Genomic DNA, 21418 nt, shown 5'->3' with positions numbered 1-21418 from the left:
ACAAATGCTGTGGGAAGAAGGGCTTAGAAAAGCTGAGGGAAAAGGGGCCAGGCGCGGTGGCTCATGCCTGTAATACCAGCACTTTGGGCGACTGAGGTAGGCAGCTCACCGGAGGTCAAGAGTTCTAGACCAGCCTGGCCAACATGGTGAAACCCTGCCTCTACAAAAATACAAAAATTAGCCGGGCATGATGGCAAGTGCCAGTAATCCCAGCTACTCGGGAAGCTGAGGCAGGAGAATTGCTTGAACCCAGAAGGAGGAGGTTGCAGTGAGCCGAGATCATGCCATTGCACTCCAGCCTGGGTGACAGAGCAAGACTCCATCTCAAAAAAAAAAAAAAAAAAAAAATTGTAAAGAAAAGCTGAGGGAAAAGGAAGACCACAAGATGTGAAGTGCACTAAGTCGTCTCAGTGGGAGCAGGAGTTGGGGCGTCTCTTGAGGGGCGCAGAAGCCCAGAGGAGCAGGCCTTTCTAAGGACCGTGTCACAAGGAAGGCAGGGAGGGGGCCAGTGAGGAGCACCCTGATTTGGGGACCATATTTTCCCAAACCAAGGGTTAGGACACACATGATCTGGCAGAGAAGTTCTTTGTCTCTGTCAGAGAAGAAGTCTGGGAAAAGGTGTGGTCATCCAAATATTGGGATTGGGGGAGATATCACTATTTTCATAGGACCTGAGACATCACATTTAAAATTGGGTCTGTCACACTTGAGAAGTGTGACCCCTGTAGGGTTGAGCAAACCGAAGAATAAGGTTAGAGGGCAGTTGGGGGTGGGAACAGGGTGTGCGTGCCCCTGGAGGGCCAGGCAGGTAAGTCAGATCTGATAAGACGGAGAAAGGGGAGTTGACTCAGTCAAGAGTCCTGCTGCACACGGGCTGAGTGGCCCAAATCTCTGTCTCTAGGTCTCAGTTTCTGTCTCTGAAAAGTGGAGACATTGTTGAGGAGCAGAGATAACACAGATATGTTTATCTGTTGCTAGCAACTGAAATCACCCCCAACCCCAGTCCTCTTATGCAGAAAGGGTTTAGGGGCTTCATAGATTTAAAGTGCTAGGGCTGAGACAGTGGAGAGCCAGACTTGGAACCAGATCAGCACCAAGACAGCTCCCGAGGGCCCAGTCCCAGCCCACCCTGGGTAGGAGTCTGATTGGCCAAACCCAGTCCCATGCCCCATCCCTGGACAGCAGAGGACCTTGGGTAGGAGGAGCCCCTGCCTCAGCTTTCATGGTGGGGCACTGCATCCCAGCAGGACAGCCCACAGTGGGAGAGTCCTCCAAATCAGGAAGGGGGCTTGGATGCCCAACTGCCAAAAAATCCTACAGATAGTTACATATGTCATGGAAGATTCTGGAGGAGTTGCACAAGGAAAGTAATAATTATAGAAGGCCAGTCCTGCTCTGGGGTTCGAGAAGAGACCAGCACCGTGGAGACCAATTAGAAGACTGGAGTGCCTCAGGAAGGCTATGGGCAGGGTGCACCTGGAAAGGAAGGAGCGGATGTAAAAGCATTTGTGGGGATTAACCCATCAGAGGCCTCTGGGAATCCTCTCTGAATACAGAGAGGTACAGGGAGTCTCAGAGGCTTAGCAAGGGGCTCTAAGAGATCACGTGGCCCCAGATTGACATTCTCTGATCGACTGGTTGGGACTCCCTAGATGCTGTGCTGAGGACTGCTGGGCTCAGGCAGGACTCTGAGCGATTGGCAATGCCTGTTGTAGATATAGAAACCCCAGGACGGGCAAGGACACCATATTTATTATCCCTGCCCCCCAAAAATGTCTCACTTTTCGGAGGGGGAGACTGAGACCTAGAGAGACAGAGATTCAGGCCACTCGGCCAGTGTGCAGCAGAGCTGAGATGAAAACCCAGGTCCACTGAACCCCAGGCTGCTGCCCTTCTGCTGTAGCAGTGCTTTAGTAATGCTTCCCAAATCCCAGGTGGGCTGGGCAAAAATCACAACTCAAAACGAGTTTCCTTTCACACTACAGGAGAGGTGTGTGGAACTGGGATGTTACAGGAAGGGCACCTGGTGGGAGAGTCCTCTTTTCCCTCCTTGTTCCTTGGGCTAGATGGCAAATGGAAGGAGTTTTTTATACTTTTGGCAGCACCCCCTGCACACAGGAGAAGTTCTGGTGGGTCCTCTATTGAGAGGCCCCCTAGTATGGCAGAAACCCAGGCCTCTGGGCCAAAAAGCGAAAGGCAGACTTAGGAACCTCCTCCTGACCTTGACGGAGCTCCACCTGCCCCGGGTCCTTCATGCCTATATCTCTCTCTAGACCACCCCCAGCTGGGATTGATTCCTCTAGGGAGGGGTTCCTGATGTTCAGGAAGGCCTCTGGTGGGGAGCCTGAAGGACGAAGGCCTGTTTGGGGCCCAGCCATGGGAAGATACTGAAGACCCCAGAGCTGACTCCTTTGTTGGTCCAGACCCCGCGTCCCCAGCTCTCCCACCTGCTTGGAGAACATGGCTCTGTGGCGGGGGAGGAGAAAGCCAATGCTAGTGATGACAGCCTCGAGATGGTGGAAGCACTGTCCTTTGCTTTTGATTTTCTGCCTAAACCAGAAATGTGCTTTTTCCACAATTTGCATAGATGCTGTCATGTAACTTTTTTTTGCCACTTCTCACATTTCCAACAGTTACAGTTTTTGTGCACCACCCCCTCCCCCCACTGTAGGATACTGAGACATCATGGTGGGACTGGATATTGGGAGCCTCACCTTCCCTCTGCCGTCTCCCTGCCCATCACATTTAAGACCTCAAATGCTGGGAAGCAGGGATTTCACCATCTCAGGACACACCCGCCTCACCTCCCTCCCTGCAGAGTATGTTCTACCTCTCAGCAAGAGAGTGTGGCCTTGGTCAAGACCACTGTCGTCATGGTGCTCACAACCTGGTGGCAGGGATGAACCAGGAACCAAAGGTCCTTCAGTGTGGAAGGAGCATTGGAGGTGGAGGTGTATAACCATGGGCATGGCGTGGGCAGTGGACTGAGAGAGAGTGTCAAGGCAGGACCATGCTGGGATGACAACAGCTCTGATGCCTGGATAAGGAGTTTGGCTTATAATGTCTAGGTAATAGGGAGCCATTGAAGATTTTGGAACACGGGAGTTATTTCATCAGAGCTGCATCCTAGGAAAATTAGGCAACAGTGTGTAAGGTGGTTTGGAGAGAGAACTGAAAAAAGCAGACATTACAGGGAAGGAGATAAACCAGTGGGCCCACTTCAGAAATCCTGCCAGCTCTAGAGTGAATAAAGCCCTTGACTCAAAATAGATGTCCTAGAAGTCTGCCTGAGAGTCTAAAAACCCCACTTTTGGGCCAAGCAGCTTTCTCTAAAATGCTCCTGTCAATATGTACATAGATGACCCGCAAGGAGAAATGGACTAACCCAATGTTCCCCAGTCCTCCTTGGAAAGCTTTTGTTTACTTGATTAATTGGCCAAAGCAAGCAGGGTCCTGAAATAGCGGACATGAGACAAGTAAGTCTTGACTGGGATGGAGGGAAAGAAAGAACACAGCCAGAGGCCAGGGCAGAAAGGACCACAGGAGAGGAGCTTGTATGGCGCGCACACGTGTGTGTGTGTGTGTGTTCACTTGCACATGCAAGCATATACATGTGTATGTTGGGGACAGTCACTGGAAAATAGGGAAGACCCTGCGGTGGAGTAGGCAGCACTTTGGATGAAGGACATCCATGTTTAGGAGCACGAGACCCCCTCCCGCCCCATGGTGGTACTCAGAGCTCTGAACCTGCATAAACTCATTCTGGTTCTGTCACTGCCAAGTGGTGTGACCAGGGGCAAGTGTCCTCATTTAGTCAGTTTCTCTGGGTAACACTAATTAAGATAATGTCTGTGCAAGTGTTGAGGGTTGTGCAAATGTGAGTCGGGGGCAAAGCCTCCTTCAGGCCCAGGAGCCTGGGACACCGGGAGCCTGATCTCTGCCCAGGACTCTGGGGAGAAGGACTACAATACCTGTTTTATAATGACTCTCTCTCTTTTAATATCAACTTCCAGTCATAGAAGAGAGAGCCAAGAAGACTCTAAGCAACATAATCAGATGGTCTGGGATGCATGGGGCAGCACACAGTGAGGGAAAGTGATGATAGGGGTGGCCCATGAAAAAACATCTTTCATACTGAGGCTTGGGATTCCAGCAGTAAATCACCCATCTGCTGGGTTCAGCATGCTCCACTGCCCTGGGTTCTCCTTTACATGCTCATCACCTAATGTGACTTCTATCTTCCTATTTGCTTTACCTGTGGTTTCTACAAATGAGCCTGTATTAAATGTGCATGATAATGTTCTTGATTTTGTTTTGGGAGACAGTCTCACTTTGTTGCCCAGGCTGGAGCACAGGGGTGCAATCTCAGCTCACTTCAACCTCGTCCTCCTGGGTTCAAGCAATTCTCATGCCTCAGCCTCCCAAGTAGCTGGGATTACAGGCACATGTCACCACATCCAGCTAATTTTTGTATTTTTAGTAGAGATGGGATTTCGCCATGTTGCCCAGGCTGGTCTCACATTCCTGAGGTCAGGCGATCTGCCCGCCTCGGCCTCCCAAAGTGCTGGGATTACAGGCATGAGCCACCGTGCCCAGCCGATAATGTTTTTAATTGCTCACCCTCCCCAACATGAGACAAGACTAATCTTCAGCTGCTGACTCTTAGAATGCACAAACATTTCAGGTGCTCCAGGAGGCAGGAGGCCCAGGCCCCAGCAGGCTGTGGAGCCTCTAAGGTAGTGGTTCCCAATCTTTGCTGCTCGTTGAAATCAGTTTGGGAAACCTGTTAAAATTACCAATGCCTGGCTCCTGCCTCTCGGATATTGGGATTAAATTGATATTTAATTGTTTGATTAATCACTTTATTTTATTGATAATTTAACTGACAATTAAGTTGATATTGCTCACCAGGCATTGGGATTATTTAAACTCCCAGGTGATTCTAAAACGTAGCCGAGTTTGGCAAGCTCTAGGCGGAGGAGAGAGACTGGGTGAGAAAAAGAGTAGGAAGGGAGGGTCTCCAAGAACAAATCTAAGGGGCTTCACAACTGAGCTGCCGCCGACTTCTTGTGGGAACTGCACTAGAAATGTTGAGCTCCTACTTCTGATTTTTTTTTTTTTTTTTTGGAGACAGAGTTTTACTCCTGTTGCCCAGGCTGGAGTGCAATGGTGCAACCTTGGCTCACCGCAACCTCCACCTCCCGAGTCAAGCAATTCCCCTGCCTCAGCCTCCTGAGTAGCTGGGATTATAGGCATGTGCCACCACTCCCGGCTAGTTTTGTATTTTTAGTAGAGACAGGGTTTCTCCATGTTGGCCAGGCTGGTCTCGAACTCCCTACCTCAGGTGATCCGCCCGCCTCGGCCTCCCAAAGTGCTGGGATTACAGGAGTGAGCCACCACGCCTGGCTTCCTACACTGATTTCTAACGACTTTCCTCCCTGGTTTACTTGGTGTCTCATCTACATCCTGAAACAGAAGCCAGCATAGCAGAGATGCCTTAGAGGCAGACAGCCAACTGCAGGTGATAGCTCCTCACTTCCCAGCTTGTCACCTTGGGCAAGTCGCCTCCCAGAGCTCAGTGTCTCATCCATAAAATGAACTGTTACCAGAGGGTTATAAGGATTTAATAAAACCTTATAGAGTCGTTACAAGGATTACATTTTTAAATGTATATAAATTGCTTAACACGGCCAGGTACAGTGGCTGACGCCTGTAATCCCAGCACTTTGGGAGGTTGAGGTGGGTGGATCACCTGAGGTCAGGAGTTCGAGACCAGCCTGATCAACATGGTGAAACCCCGTCTCTACTAAAAATACAAAAATTAGCTGGGCACAGTGACACATACCTGTAATCCCAGCTACCTGGGAGGCTGAGGCAGGAGAATCGCTTGAACCCAGGAGGCAGAGGTTGCCGTGAGCCAAGATCTCACCATTGCACCCCAGCCTGCACAACAAGAGCGAAACTCCGTCTCAAAAAAAAAAAATAAAAATAAAAAAATGAAAAAATTGCTTAACACAAGGCCTGGCACTTTGCACTCACTCATCAAAGTCTTTGATTATCACTATTGTCTTCTTCATGGTTGTTCTGGTATTGCCATCCCACATCTTTCTCATGTGGACTCAATGTGGATTCCTGTGTTCTGTGCTGGTATACCAGAGGCACGGCACTCTGTGGTTGCAGGTGTGTCTTGCTTCATAAAGTAAAAAGGGGAGCCATGAAAAAGCAGCAAGGGCATCAGAGCAGGATCTGGGAAACTGGGAAGCCCAGAGAGGCCAGGGGTTATGTTCAAGGTCACTGGGCCAGTGAGTGCCGGAACCGGGTGTGGAAATCCTACCTCCTGCTCAGTCTGTTCTTTCTGCCTCGCTAAGCTGATTCTCTAGGTAAGAAAACATTTTGCTTCCATATACAAAATTCAGCTCTGCAGTGATGGGAAAATCTAGGAAGCTGAAGCTGCAATGCAGGTTAGTTTGAAACTGTCTCATCCCCAGTCAGTTCACTGGGTTCAGATAAATCCTGGACAGGGGCTGAGATCACCCACTGCTCCCCTGGACAGCCTGCTGGGTGAGCCACACCCACAGACTCACCATGCCGCCAGCCTTTCCAAGGGAGGGCCCGGCCATGGCTGCCTGAGTGCATGCCACACACACACACACTGAAATGCACTTTCAATTAATTATATAATTTTATTTAATTTCAAAGATGTATTTTCCCTGGTCTTATTCTGTTTTATGTTGCTGTAACAAAAACCACAGACTGGGCAATTTATAATAAACAGAAATGTATTTGGCTTACGGTTCTGGAAGCTGGGAAATCAAAGAGCATGATGCAGGCATCTGGCAAAGGCCTTCCTGCTGTGACATCCCATGGCAGAAGGTGGAGGGCAAGAGAGAGAGCAAGAGAAGACCAAACTCACTTTTATAACAAACCCACTCACAATAACTAACCCACTCCCAAGATAAAGACATTAATCCATGCATGAGGGCCTAATCACCTCTTATAACCACTTCCCAACACTGTAGCACTGGAGACTTAAGGTTCCAACACATGAACTCTGGGGAACATATTCAAGCCATAGCACCCTCCAGACCATCCATGTGGTAACAAGGGTGTAGAGAAACCTGTATGAACAAATAATTTATGTTGCACAAAAGCTTTTGAAACATGCAAATCTGGTAGGCACCAGTCTGCATATTATTTCTTTAAGACCTGTTTGCTTGAAACCAGAAAGGAATATTTTTCAATCAGGGCTATGGGAGGTGTGTTTTTTGTAATAATATCTGTTTTTTAATAACAATTTTATATGTTTGTTAGAATTGGAAGCTGCTAGTAATATCCAACTATTCATATGTTGTCACTATTAGCATTTTGATGTATTTTCTTGTAGATTGGTTTTTTTAGATAGGGATCCTTTTATATATGCAGGCTGAGCATTCTAAATCCAAAAACCCAAAATCCAAAATGCTCCAAAATCTGAAACTTGTTGATCACCAACATGATGCTCAAAGTAAATGCTCATTGAAGCACTTTAGATTTTGGATTTTCAGATCTGGGATGCTCAACCAGTAAGTAAAATGCAAATATTTCAAAATCTTGAAAAAAAATATCAACATCTGAAACACTTCTGGTCCCGAGCACTTTGGATATGGGATACTCAAACTGTATAGAACTTGATTCTGTTTTACTAAGTGTAGATCTTTAGCAATGCTCATGCCACTGAATATTCTTTGAATATATGATTTTAAATGACCTCAGAATATTCCATTATATGGGTGTACTGTAATTTATTTTGACAATGTCCCCATTGCTGTCCCTATGATAAATAACATGGCAGTGACTGTTTTAGTGTGCTTCTCTGTTGATTTCCCTGGGGTAAATTCCCGAAGCAGAATTATTGGTCAAAGGTCATGAACCTTTTAAAAGTGTTGGAGAGGTTCTGTCAAATGGCTCTCCAGAGAAGTTGCCCTACTTCACACTCCCACTCATCCTGGAGCAGGGCGTCCATGCCCCTCTCCTGGGGCTGGGGATCAGGTTGTATCTCAAAGACACCCTATCTGCCAATAACTCTGTCTGTTGGCATTGGCACACAGGGTGTATTTGAGATACAGCCTGATCCCCAGCCCCGAGCTCTTCCTTGGGAAGACTCAGGGTGCACAACAGCTGCCATTCAACATTTGACATTGAAGGTCTGTCCCAGCAAAGAAGGGCTGGACTTGTTCTGTGAGCCCTCCAGGATAATGCCCACAAGAACAGGGTGAAGATCTCCCTAAGGGTTATAGACTCCAAAGAATAGGTCTCTTCCTCCACCCTCCAACCCAGGCAGCAAGGTCTCTGCCCCAGCTCTGTTGAGACTGAAGTTCTCTGAGGTTGGAGGATCAGATGGCAGGTTAGAGCCCTGGACCTCTGAGAACCCTACCCCTGGGACAATTCTGTGAGCCGACCATCTAAACAGTCATTGTACAGTCATGTAACATTGAAAAATCTTGACTCCATAGAAGCTCGCTAAATCTCTGTTTTCTTAGTTGTAAAATGGGCTTGTTATGGGGATTAAATTTGATCATATTTGTAAATCAATATAAATGTGTTTATATTAATATGTTATGATATTATCAATAGCTATGTGTTAGTGTTGGTGTTACTGTATTAATATGAAGCATGAGTAAACAGTATTGTGTAGCAGTTAGGAGCCAGGCTTTAGCGACAGACAGAACCAAGTTTGGTCTCTGGTCACACCCCCTCTACAGAAACAGTAACTTGTACAACAGAGGCGTATGTGGGACTTGGGGAGAAGATTGCTCACATTTTAAAAAATTTACAATCAGCTTCCTTTAGAACATTTGGCAGAGGCATTTTGTTTGTTCTTTAATTTTTATGTTTGTTAAAGTAATAAATGTGCAGAGGTCAGAAGGTCTAATAATACTCTACGGCCTATAGCACTGCAAACTGATGTGCTGGGGTTGGCTTGTGCTGGCTCGTGAGAGCCTACTGGTAAAATTTTTAGGAATTTAGGAGTTTTGCAAGCTGGTTGTTAAACAGAGCCATTATTATAAATTACATTGAATAAACTTACAATTAAGTTATAGTAAAAGCAGAAGTACTAAATATTAAAAATGTATTACTTCCCAATTATTTCACTATTATCTGTGTTCTTGAGGTTATCTGTGCCTATTACATTTGCATAGTGGAAATATTCTATAATAGTGTGCCGAGAGCCTCTTCTATCTCTATATTTGGTGGCATTAGCCTGAAATCAGTGATCGTGGGAATATTTACACCACCAAAATTGGCAAACGCTATGAATCAGGGCCTTTTTTCCTCTGGAGACCCAGTTGTTAAGCATCTACAACCCACCACTGCCTAGAGCCACAATCCCTGTCCTGTCTTGTGATACTCCTGCATTTCCTACTCTGGTTTTAGCTGTTTCTTTTTGCACTTACCCCCATATTTCTTAATTACATGCTTTTACCACTGCATCTTGATTTTCAAATATTAGACATGGCCTGTTGGCTCCCTATTATGGAAAATGAGGCTCTAGCATTTTTCCAGCTCTGTCTCCCTTCTTACTACACACACACACACACACACACTTTCCTTGCCTCTGTCTTCCCAGTACGGCATAGCACAATTCTTGCTTAAGATATAAATATTCAGGCTTTACATTATTACAATCATGTAAATATTGTACATAAAGCATTAAGTGATGTGATCACGTTAGCTTTCTTTTTTTTTTTTTTTTTTTTTTTTTGAGACAGGGTCTCACTCGGTCGTCCAGGCTGGAAGAGAGTGGCATGATCACGACTTATTGCAGCCTAGGCCTCCTGGGCTCAAGCAATCCTCCCACCTCAGCCTCCCAAGTAGCTGGGACTCTAGGTGTGTGCCACTATGCCCAGCTAATTTTTTTGGTATATTTTTTGTAAAGGTGGAATTTTGCCATTTTTCCCAGGCTGGTCTTGAACTCCTGGGCTTAAACGATCCACCTGCCTTGGCCTCCCAAAGTGCTGGGATTACAGGTGTGAGCCACTGTGCCCAGCCTACATTAGCTTTCTCAAACAACATGTTTTCTTGGAGTTAATAATCGCATTTTTAAATTTGCTTGATGTCTCTATAGAAAAGTGGTTTTCAGCCGGGTGCGGTGGCTCATGCCTGTAATCCCAGCACTTTGGGAGGCCGAGGCGGGCAGATCACGAGGTTAGGAGATCGAGACCATCCTGGCTAACACGGTGAAACCCCCGTCTCTACTAAAAATACAAAAAATTAGCTGGGCGAGGTGGCAGGCGCCTGTGGTCCCAGCTACTCGGGAGGCTGAGGCAGGAGAATGGTGTGAACCCTGGGGGGCGGAGCCTCCAGTAAGCTGAGATCGTGCCACTGCACTCCGGCCTGGGTGACAGTGAGACTCTGTCTCAAAAAAAAAAAAAAAAAAAGGAAAAGTGGTTTTCAAACTTTTTTTTTAAGCAATGGAGCTCATCAGTCTCTAGAAAGACTTGTCTCCTTCCCGAGTGCAAGGCTGTGGCCACTCCTCCTTCTAAATAGGCTCCTCTCTGTTCTGAGTAGGTTCCAGTGATGTTGCCTAACCTGCCTCTCCAGTGTATCACCCGTGGGCTGCTGGCTAGAAGCTCCTGTTATCTGATGGCCACCTATTGACTGGTTCGGTGCCTCTCAGATTTGCCTGGGCCAGGCTGGGTGCCAAACACTTAATGCAGACAGCTCTGCTCAGGGAACACTCCAATGCAGCTTTTGAGATCAGATGGAAGGAATGACTCTGTCAGAGAGCAAGTGAGCTGTGGAAGCAGATGATGCAGGGCCTATCTGCCCATGAAAAGTCTGAGCTGCAGGACGGGAGCTGGCCAACAATGACCAATAGGGTTCAAGAACACTCGCTTTTGAGAATCACACCTGTGTGGAAATCCCAGCTTTGCTTTCAGCTGTTTGACCTTGGGCAAGTAGCTTAACCTCTCTGGGCCTTAATTTCCTCGTCCTAATTAACAGGGTTGTTTCCAGAGTTAAAGATAACGTGCGTAACCCTAATAAATCTCAGAGTCACATGTGACCCAGCCTCTGCTTAGAGTCTCATTTTTAAAAAATCATATTCAGCTGGGCACAATGGCACACGGCTTTGGAAGGCCAAAGCAGGTGGATCACCTGAGGGCAGGAGTTCAAAACCAGCCTGGCCAACACAGGGAAACCCCATCTCTATTAAAAATATAAAAATTAGCTGGGCATGATGGCTGACGCCTGTAGTCCCAGCTACTCAGGAGGCTGAGACAGGAGAATTGCTTGAACCCGGGAGGCGGAGGTTGCAGGGAGCCAAGATCACGCCACTGCACTCCAGCCTGGGTGACAGAGTGAGACTCTGTCTCAAAAAATAAATAAATAAATAAAAACTAGACAGAGTCTCGCTCTGTCACCCAGGCTGGAGTGCGGTGGTACGATCTCAGCTCCCTGCAACCCTCGCCTCCCGGGTTCAAGCTATTCTCGTGGCTCAGCCTCCCGAGTAGCTGGAATTAATAAGTGCTGTCATATATTGAGCATTTACTGATGGTGGTACCCACCACCACGCCTGGCTAATTTTTGTATTTTTAGTAGAGACGGGGTTTCTCCATGTTGGCCAGGCTGGTCTCAGACTCCTGACCTCAGGTGATCCACCCGTCTCAGCCTCTCAAAGTACTGGGATTACAGGCATGAGCCACCGTGCCTGGCCTAAAAACTTATATTCTAACAGCCAAAAAATAATTTAAAATATATTCCAAACCTAATTGCATCTTTCATAGAATATTGAAAGGAAGCCCTTTCATAACTGATATCAACACTCTCCAAATCCTTTTTCTCTATCCTCTAATTTTCCCACAACATACAACATCAGTGAAATTCTCCTGGGTCTAGCTTCTGAGGCTTTTTTCCCCCTCTCTTTCTCTGCCTCATTCTGCATCTTCCATACCACTGCCATTTTCTCCAGTCCTGTTTTTTCCTCTACCCATCCTGCCATGGCTCTGTTGCAAAAGATCAAACGATCTGGAAACGAGCCGATAGAGAAGCAGGCAGGAAGTGGTGGGGAAGAGGTCACAGCAGGACACACACTCTGAAATAACTCTTCTTCATCTCACTGGGAAGTGCCAGGCATGTGCAGTAGCAAGGGCTTGGCAGAAATTGGTTCTCCTCCTCCTTATTATTCTGATGAGGAATCTGAAGGAGAGAGCGGTAGGACCTCCTAGACTTCCCTCTTTTCTGACCACCTACCCACTGTTAGCAGATGGGCGGTAACTGGAGAAACCTCCTTGCCTCCTTTCCTCCAAACTCCCCAAAAAACTAGCATGAAAAAGACCTGAGAGATGGAAGCATAGCTTCTGCCTATACCCCTCCCTTCTCTGCCACCTTTGTAGCCACTAAACATGGAACAGCTCTTCCACACCCATCCACACCCCTTGTTCCATCCTTTTGTGGACTCACCCCCTCCCAGGAAGTCATGGACTGAGCACCTACTGGGTACCAGACCTGTAAGGGGCTGGAGATTCAGAGACAAGGATGACACAGACTCTGTCCTCAATTGCTCACAGACAAACAGAAACAAACTGCAAATCAGATCTGGTTGTGATGTTTGTTTGTTTGTTTGTTTGTTTTGAGACAGAGTCTTGCTCTGTCACCCAGGCTGGAGTGCAGTGGCACAATCTTGGCTCACTGCAACCTCCGCCTCCCGGGTTCAAGCGATTCTCCTGTCTCAGCCTCCCGAGTAGCTGGGATTACAGGCGTGTGTCACCATGCCTGGTTAATTTTTGTATTTTTAGTAGAGATGGGGTTTCTCCATGTTGGCCAGGCTGGTCTCAAACTCCTGACCTCAGGTGATCCACCCGCCTTGGCCTCCCAAAGTGCTGGGATTACAGGTGTGAGCCACCGTGCCTGGCTTGGTTGTGTCATAATGGAGGGAAGCACAGAATGCTGTGAGAGCACAGAGGAAGAGATCTTCACCCACTAAGGGAGCAGGGAAGACTTTCTGGAGGAGGTGTCATCTAAGCTGTACAATAATAAGTGCTGTCATACATTGAATATTTACTGATATTCTCTTCACTAAGTGCTTTGCTAAGCATATTAGCTCACATAATCTTCACAACAATGCTAAAAAGTAGACATTGCTATTCTCATTTTAGAGAGGGGAAACCGAGGCTCAGAGAAGTTCATTAACTTTCCTAAGGCCACAACTTTCACTGCTAAAAAGCAGCAGAGCTGTGATTCAAACACAGGCCTGTGTGACTCCGAAGACTATGCTTTCAACCACAGGGCACTGTATACAGGTGTTCAAGATGTACACTGCACAAGGATGCTCATTCATATCGTAGAGAGAATGGCTCGTGTAAGAGTGTATAGGTGGACCCAGAGATTCAGGCCTCTCCACTGACTCCCGGAGAAGCAGGAAAGAGCCTCCTCCTGATCCAAACCTGACTGTGCCCTGGGGGAAGCAGGGAGGGTGGGCCCCAGGGAAAGTAGGTGCACCCCAGCATCTGGGTGTGCATGAACAGGGCAGATCATGGGCCTGTGTGTGTGCCACCAGGGCTGCTGCCTATCAGGCTTTGGTGATTCCAGTGGGTAGTAACAGCTTAACTTTAAACACTTTTACTTGATGCAGGGGCACCTTTTCCTCGTTTGCAGAGGTGTGTATGAACGAGCAGCAGCCTGCCCCACCATGGCTGTGTGACCTCCCTGCACCATTCAGTGTTGGGGAGGACACAGCCACAAAGCAATGTGGCCCAGCCTGACTTGGCCCAGCAGGGCCCAAAGACAAAAATAAAACACAGTGATTCCTCAAGGACCTTCCAGTCTAGTTGAGAGGCCCAGAAAAAAGGCGCTCCATTCAAGGCCACCCCAGGGCCATCAAACTAATCTCCTTCTCTCTCTCTCTCTTTCTCCTCTGCAGACAGGCAGGATTGAACCCAACTACCCCAAGGTCTGCGGCCACCAGGGCAATGTGCTGGATATCAAATGGAACCCCTTCATCGACAACATCATTGCCTCATGCTCAGAGGACACGTCGGTGAGCGGAGGGGCGCTCCTGGAGGAGGGTGGGCTCAGGCCCCTCCCTGCTTCCTCTGGAGGCCTATCTTCCTACCCTCCTCTCCTCCTTCACCCTTTGCCCTTCTTCCCTCTTCTCTGTCATCTTTCCAGCAAGCTCCGCGATGGGGGGGTGATGGGAGCTAGGAAAGAACCGAGGGAGCAAATCCCTGCTGGATTCCACAGATCTGTTTTCAGTGTGATTGAGCTTGGAGGTGTTGCTTTTGTAGGTGAGAATTAGAATTTAAAAATTAAGCCTGTGATTCAGCATTCGTCTGTGCTCTCTAAAGAAGGGCAAGGGAAAGAATGTGAACAAGGAGGGAGGGAGAAAAGGAAGGAACTGGATGGGCACGAGGAAAAGAGCGCCTGTTCTTTGCAGGCTGGGCAGGGTAAATGTACCATCTGGTTTGTCCTCTCTGAGTCGTGGTTTCTAGGAAAGGAGACTTAGCTGAGAGAAGTGTCCTGATTTTTCCAAGGACCCACACTGGTGACCCAAAATTTGAACTCCATGTGTCCCACCATTCAATGAGAAGAGAGAAGAAACAGGAGAAGGGAGATAAGTAAGAGATCAGGGATGAGACAGAGAGAACAGGGAGAGAACAGATAGGAGAAATGGAGATGGGAGGGAAAGGTGGAAAGAGACAATCTAGAGAGGGGGATAAAGAATCCAGGGAAAGTGGCCAGGGCACAGTGGGTTCAGGCCTGTAATCCCAGTGCTTTGGGAGGCCAAGACGGGAGGATCACTTGAGGCCAGGAGTTTGAGACAGCCTGAGCAACACAGTGAGATCCCCGTCTCTACAAAAAACTGAATTAAAAAGAAAAAAACTAGCTGGGTGTGGTGGTGCACACCTGTAGTCCCAGCTACTAGGGAGGCTGAGATGGGAGGATCACTTGAGCCTGGAAGGTCAAGGCTGCAGTGAGCTGTGATTGTGCCACTGCACTCCAGCTTGGGTGACAGAATGAGCCACTGTCTCAAAAAAAAAAAAAAGAGTTCGAGCATGGTGGCACATGCCTGTAATCCCAGCACTTCAGGAGGCTGAGGCAGGTGGATCATTTGAGGTCAGGAGTTTGAGACCTACTTGGCCAACATGGTGAAACCCCATCTCTACTAAAAATACAAAAATTAGCGAGGCGTGGTGGCGCACCCCTGTAATCCCAGCTACTCGGAAGGCTGAGGCAGGAGAATCACTTGAACCTGGAAGGTGGAGGTTGCAGTGAGCTGAGATGGTGCCACTGCACTCCATGCACTCCAGCCTGGGTGACAGAGCAAGACTCTGCCTCAAAAAAAAAAAAAAAAAGAATCCAGGGAAAGTGAAATTTGAAACTGTGTTCTGGCCACTCCTTCCTCAGACTCTACCAACTTTCACCAGTGGAGGTAGGGTCAGAGGCGCTGGCAGTGGCCTTCCAGAGGGAGGGTCCCATAATGTGTTCCACACTGTCCCTGTGCGGCATCAGTACACCAGCTTGGAAAAAAGAGGAGATTGCAGAGCCTCAGCTGAGCTGGTGAGGAGGGCCTGGTGTTCCTAGATGAAGGAGGATCAACCTAAGCCCCTGGTGTTCCCAGGCACGGGAAAATCCCAGCCTTTTAGTCAGGCCACAAGCATCTACCTAGTGCTCACTGGCAGAGCCTGGGTACCGGTCAGATTTTCAGGAATGTTGGAATGGGAAGGAACTTCAGAGCTCATGTCTCCCTGTCTTCCCAGAATGGACTGTGAGCTCCTGGGAGCAGAGACCATAGCCTATTTGGTTCTGCACCCCATGCATCCAGCACAGGACCTGGTACCTAATAAATGCTTAGTAGGTGTTGGATAGGATTGATGGATGCATGGATGGAGGGATGGATGGATGGATTGTTGGATAGATGACGACACTGATGGATAGAGAGATGAATGAGTACATGGATGATGGATAGATGAATGAATGAAAGAATGTATAAGTAAATAGATGACTGTATGACAGGTGAGCAGATGGATGAATGAAAGATAAACAAATGAACAAGTAAATTAATATAGTCCATCTAATCAGTTATCCAAAGAAAGAGAGATTCACAGTAAATAGCCCCCATCAGTTCATACGCTGGGGGTGAGGTCAGCTGGCATAGTACCTAGTACATGGGAGAGTGGTGAGGAGGTGACTGGAAGGGTGGAGTGCACTTGACCTGCCCAAAGTCCATCACAGAGGACTCCTGAGAGTGGCGGCAGTGAAGGCAGGGCCCTTGGGAGCAGAGAGAGCAAGAGCCTGTAGTGAAGATGGTCCATCAGGCTTCAGCAGCCCCAGAACCAAATTAGGGACAGTGGTCAGTGGTCAGGACATAGGCAGGCCAGGGCTGCAGAAGGAAGGGCACAGGTGCTGGAGCTGGGGGACACAGAGAGTTCACCGGTTGCTTCCTGGGCTGGGAAGGAGGCAGATGAGCTGGTGGAGGCTGGAGAACCCAGTGGCCGGCACAAGAGGCCTGGGGGCAGTGGGAGAGAGGGCAGGTGGAGGTGCTGCCCATCCTTCTTTCCTGGGTTCAGGGAGCCCAAGAAGGAATGCGGAGACCACAGCTGGCTCCGTCCCTGCCTGCTGAGGTGCTGGGAGAGTGGTGGGAAGGGTTGACCCCAGCTGGTGTCACCCTGGAACTCAGGGCTGCTCCTCTACCCACTCTGGGATGGGCCTTTCACATACATTTAGCTCTTAGAGCCACTCTGTGAGACAGGCACCGCCACCCCCAAACTAAGGGTTGGTAGGTAGGTCACAAGCCAGGAAGCAGAGGAGCAGGGATTTTACCTGGCCTGCTCGCTGCAGAGCCCAGGCTCTGCCAAGCTTCCTCTTCACAGACAGCCAATGCTGTCTCCCAGCAGCTCCTGTCTTAGCCAGGGACCCAGCTAGGATAAGAGATGAGCAGTGCTCTTCTTGATGTAGGGGGTACAAATTAGACCAGGGCTCCTGGAATCACTGGCCACCCAGGTTCCTCCTCAGGTCTCAATTTCTCCTGCCTGGCTCAGGGTGAGAAGGATCTGACCAGTCCTAGCTTGGCATCTTATTTAACCTGATATGTGCCTCATGCTTCAGGACCCCAGCTTGTAAACAAGACATCCATGGTTTGTGTCCAAGAAAAACATAAGGCTGCATCCCCGGCCACATGAGCCAAGAGACTCTCTTCAGTTTTGCACACACTGACTGAGAGACCACGGTATGCCTCGCACCACCCAGGCTGCTGGGGTCCAAAGAGCTCAACCGTGGGATCTGGTAGACCTGGGCTGGAATCTCAGCTTCACCATTTACCATCTGGGTGGCCAAGGGAGTGTTACTTGGCCTCTCTGAGCCTCGGTTTTGCTCGTCTCTGAAACAGTAAGATACCTGCCTTTGGCTGTTGTGATGAGGATGAAGGTTAGCCTATGCCCAGTAGTATGCCTGTCCCTTCATCGATGCCTGCTTATCTCACTTCTGCTCTGGAAACACCCCTAGTAGAGGGGCAGAGGGGCAGGGCCCACCCCACCCACCAAAACGTGGTGCAGAATGAGGTCATTGCATCCACCAAGGTCAAGCAAAGGGCTATGCACTCAGAGAAGAGAGAGAGATTAGTTTTGACCGAGGTGCAGAGAGGAGAAGAGGGAGTTAGCTGGGCTTTGGAGAAGCAGGACATTGACAGACAGAAAAAGGGTTAGAGAAGGAGTCCCAGGAAGAGACCCAGTATATCCGGTGTGCTTGGCCTGGAGAGAATGCATATACATTGCGCTTAGAAAAGGGAGAGTCATCTGGTGTGACTGGAGCCCTGGGGTGGTGGTCAGTGAGAGGAGCGGGCAGTAAGGGCAGCTGCGAAGGGCAGTTGGACCCAAGGAGAGAAGGCTTAGGGTTCAGGGTGAGCAGCCCAACTTTGCAGCGAGACTTGTGCTTCTCAAGCCATCTGAGCATCAGTGGACCCCACTGAGTGTGGTGCATGGGAGACACTACACGCTCCAGGGAACCAAGGAAGGGGACCTGTGTGGATGGAGGGGGTCACAGACAGCTTTATGGAGGACATGGGGCCTGAGCTAGCTGGATACAGGTAGATCAATAGAGAGAAGGGAAGAGCGGAGGGGTGTGGCTGGAGGAGTGAAGGGAAGGGACACGGGCTTGGGGCACAGGAAGGGAGGGGCTGGCCCGGGCTGCTGATCCAGAGACAAGGAGATTAAGTCTCTGGATCAGAGAGGAACTAAAGCTCTTGCTCCAGCTGCCAGGCCAGCTGCCCCAGAAGTACAGCCCTGAAACCCATCTTACCCGGGTGTCCACCCCTCCCCGCCTTGGGGCTAGGGATCTTGGCATTGGAACCAACAGGTCCCTGAGGCTGGATCCCAACCTCTCCTGGAGGACGCACTCTGAGGCCCTAAGGGAGTGCCTTGCCCAAGGTCACACAGGGAGCCTGTGTCCTAGGAAGGTCCCCTGACTCCCAGTCTGCACTCTCAGACCCTCACCAGTGGCCCTGGTTCTACAAGGGAGGAAACTGAGGCTCAGGGCCATGGTGGGCTGGCCTGACAGTTCAGATTCATCACGCTCAACATTTACGTCACAGCGTCTGCTCTCCTCAGGGTCCAACCTCGGTGCTGGGGGAAAGCACAGGAGAGGCAGCCCCCGCTGCAGCCTGGGAGCGGGTGGGGTGTAAAGGAAATGGAGTTTGCAGCTTCCAGGGGGTGGACAGGAGGTCAGCACTGCTGCCAGGGCCCTTCCCACGGCCTCCCTGCCTCCTTCAAAACACCTGAGGCATCGGCCACCGAGGCACCCTCCCTCCACCCATTCCAGCCAGAATGGTTAACCTGCTGCTCACCAGACACGACATCCAGACCCAGGGTTGGGAAGTCAGTCGGCAAAGCTGCTGTGTGCGCCAGGCACTGTGCTACATACAGGGCTGGGGATGGCGCCAGGCCACAAGGGCCCAGAGGGAAGCTCTTCACAGCAGGTCTGGACCAGTTCCCCTGGTAGTGCCTGCCTGTTTCACCCCCAGCCCTCCACTTCCCTCTACTTGTCTCTCAAAACATTCAGAGGACACTGGTGGGATTTCACGAGCCCTGATTTCCCCAGCTCCTTCCCCATATCCCCCAGCCCTGCAACCTCCAGTGAAATCAATCCCCGTCCCCCAGGATCCGTTTCCCCTCCCTGAGCAGGAGGTCCTCTGGAGTCTATCCTCCATCCCCGCCAGGGATCCAGCAGAACATACCCAGGCCCTTCCCCAGGGGCTTTGGGCCCAAGGGAGGGCTGGGGGCCATAACTCTCCCTGGCATCTGGCAGAATCCAGTTCTTTCCGCTGCTGGGTGATGTCACCTATTGTTGAAGGCTATGCTTTTTATAGCTTCTGCCGCAGCTAGGGAGGGCGGCTGGCAGGCGGCAGGGAAGGGCGCTATCGGTTTCCAAGCCTGGTGCTCCCAGCCCTTCTCCGGGGGCCAGCAGCCGCGGAGAAAGAGAGGTTTCTGTCATCTCAAGGAGAGGGAGAGAGCGATCCCAGGAGAGAGGGAGGAGGGAGAAGAGGCAGGCGCCTCTTGCTGGTGGGCCGAGCTCCACATCTTTCCTTTGCCTTTTATTCAAACTCTTCCATCCTGTGTCTGCTCTCCTCACCCTGTAAATGATGCCCCTCCCTGAGGAGCTGGGGGTGGGATGGACAGGATGTCAGCCCTGCTGGAAGCCACCCACCACCCTGCCTCCTGCACACCCCCACCTCCCGAGCTCCCGAACCAATACCTCTTGGAGCTGGAAGGGAGTGATGCAATTTTGTAGAGGTAGAAGGAAGGTAGCCCTGCGGGGCCAGTGAGCTGAGTGGGTCTTCACCAATGATTTAGCAGCCACAGAGAAAGCAGCAGTATGGCTCCATGGCTAAGCAGCCAGGCTCAGGAGTCCCTAGGCCTAGGTTCAAATCCTGGCTCTGCTACTTCCAGGCTCTGTGATCTAGGACTAGTTTCTTTCTTTCTTTCTTTCTTTTTTCTTTTTTGAGATGGAGGCTCCCTCTGTCGCCCAGTCTGGAGTGCAGTGGCGCCATCTCCGCTCACTGCAAGCTCCGCCTCCCGGGTTCAGGCCATTTTCCTGCCTCAGCCTCCCGAGAAGCTGGGACTACAGGCACCTGCAACCACGCCCGGCTAATTTTTTTTTTTTTTTGCATTTTTAGTAGAGACGGGGTTTCACCGTGTTAGCCAGGACGATCTCGATCTCCTGACCTTGTGATCCGCCCGCCTCGGCCTCCCAAAGTGCTGGGATTACAGGCGTGAGCCACCGCGCCTGGCCTAGGACTAGTTTCTTTACCTCTGAGTACCAGTTGCCCTACTGTAAAATAGGGATCATCTCAGGCTCTGAGAACTAGATGAATATAAAAGTGTTTTGTGTCCCCTAAGAACTCCGTAGACATTAACTGTTACTTTCTTTTCCTTAAGTGAGGGCCCAAGAGTTTAAATAACTTGCCCAGGCCGGGCACGGTTAGCTCATGCCTGTAATCCCAACACTTTGGGAGGCTGAGGTGGATGGATCACCTGAGGTCAGCAGCTTGAGACCAGCCTGGCCAACATGATAAGCGGAAGGACAGATCATGTCCTCCTCAGGGGGTTGGGTCCAGCCCAGGGAAGAAGGAAAAATCAGGTACGGGCACGGGCAGGAGTGCGGAAGAGAGGAGGAGGGTAGTCTGCCTGATTCCAACTCTGAGTTTGAATCCCAGCTCCTCCTTTCCTAGCTGTGACACCTGGGCAAGTTTCCTCACCTCTGTGGGCCTCATTTCCTTATCTGTGCAAGGACAGTTATTAGTAGTCATAATAATAATAATAATACGCAGCACTTATCCTTTCACGCATCCAGCGCCACAACGACCACTTCATGCATCCTCTAGCAACCCCCTCCCAGGACTCACAGCAGTAGATGCTCAAAAATGCTTCCTTCTGGATCCTCAGTTCGCCCCTCCTACCTCCCTGGGTTTGGTGGGATTTGTTTCCCATATTGGCAAACAGTGAGTCCGGTGCTCAGAAGATGTCAGAATCAAGGTAGACTTTGAGATTCTACCTCTTTTTTAGATGAATGATGATAAGCTCAATTTTTAGAATGAACAGAATGATTGACAAGAAACGGGGAGGAGAGAGCTCCAGGAGCCTCCTGGCCCCTAAGCAAACACCTTCAGCTTTTCTCTTCACTGCAGGAGACATCACAGTTACTGTGCTCTTGGACCCAGGCATCATCTCTGTAGATTGGTTAGATGGAAATCTTGGGGCCAATGATTGTGTACTGTATACAGCTAAATTGGAGGCTTCTTGAGGACAGAAACCATATCTTTTTTTTTTTTTTTTTTTTTTTTAAGACAGAGTCTCACTTTGGCACCCAGTCTGGAGTGCTGTGACACAATCTCAGCTCACTGCAACCTCTGCTTCCTGAGTTCAAGCGATTCTCATGCCTCAACCTC

General features: G+C 49.6%; 1 protein-coding gene across 4 annotated transcripts in view; it reads left to right on the top strand.

The window, feature by feature from the left end:
- Positions 1-21418, top strand: part of CORO2B (coronin 2B) — a 202981-nt gene that overhangs the window by 156353 nt on the left and 25210 nt on the right. For all 4 annotated transcript variants that reach the window (XM_063640202.1, XM_063640201.1, XM_055277984.2 and 1 more), the window contains one exon: positions 13901-14017. In XM_063640202.1, coding sequence (XP_063496272.1) covers positions 13901-14017 — 117 coding nt within the window. The remainder of the gene's footprint in view (positions 1-13900; positions 14018-21418) is intronic.

This window comes from Symphalangus syndactylus, chromosome 5 (assembly GCF_028878055.3).
Source record: "Symphalangus syndactylus isolate Jambi chromosome 5, NHGRI_mSymSyn1-v2.1_pri, whole genome shotgun sequence".
NCBI lineage: Eukaryota > Metazoa > Chordata > Mammalia > Primates > Hylobatidae > Symphalangus > Symphalangus syndactylus.
The sequence above is the reverse complement of the archived record's forward strand: the minus strand, read 5'-3'. Positions and strand labels throughout refer to the sequence as shown.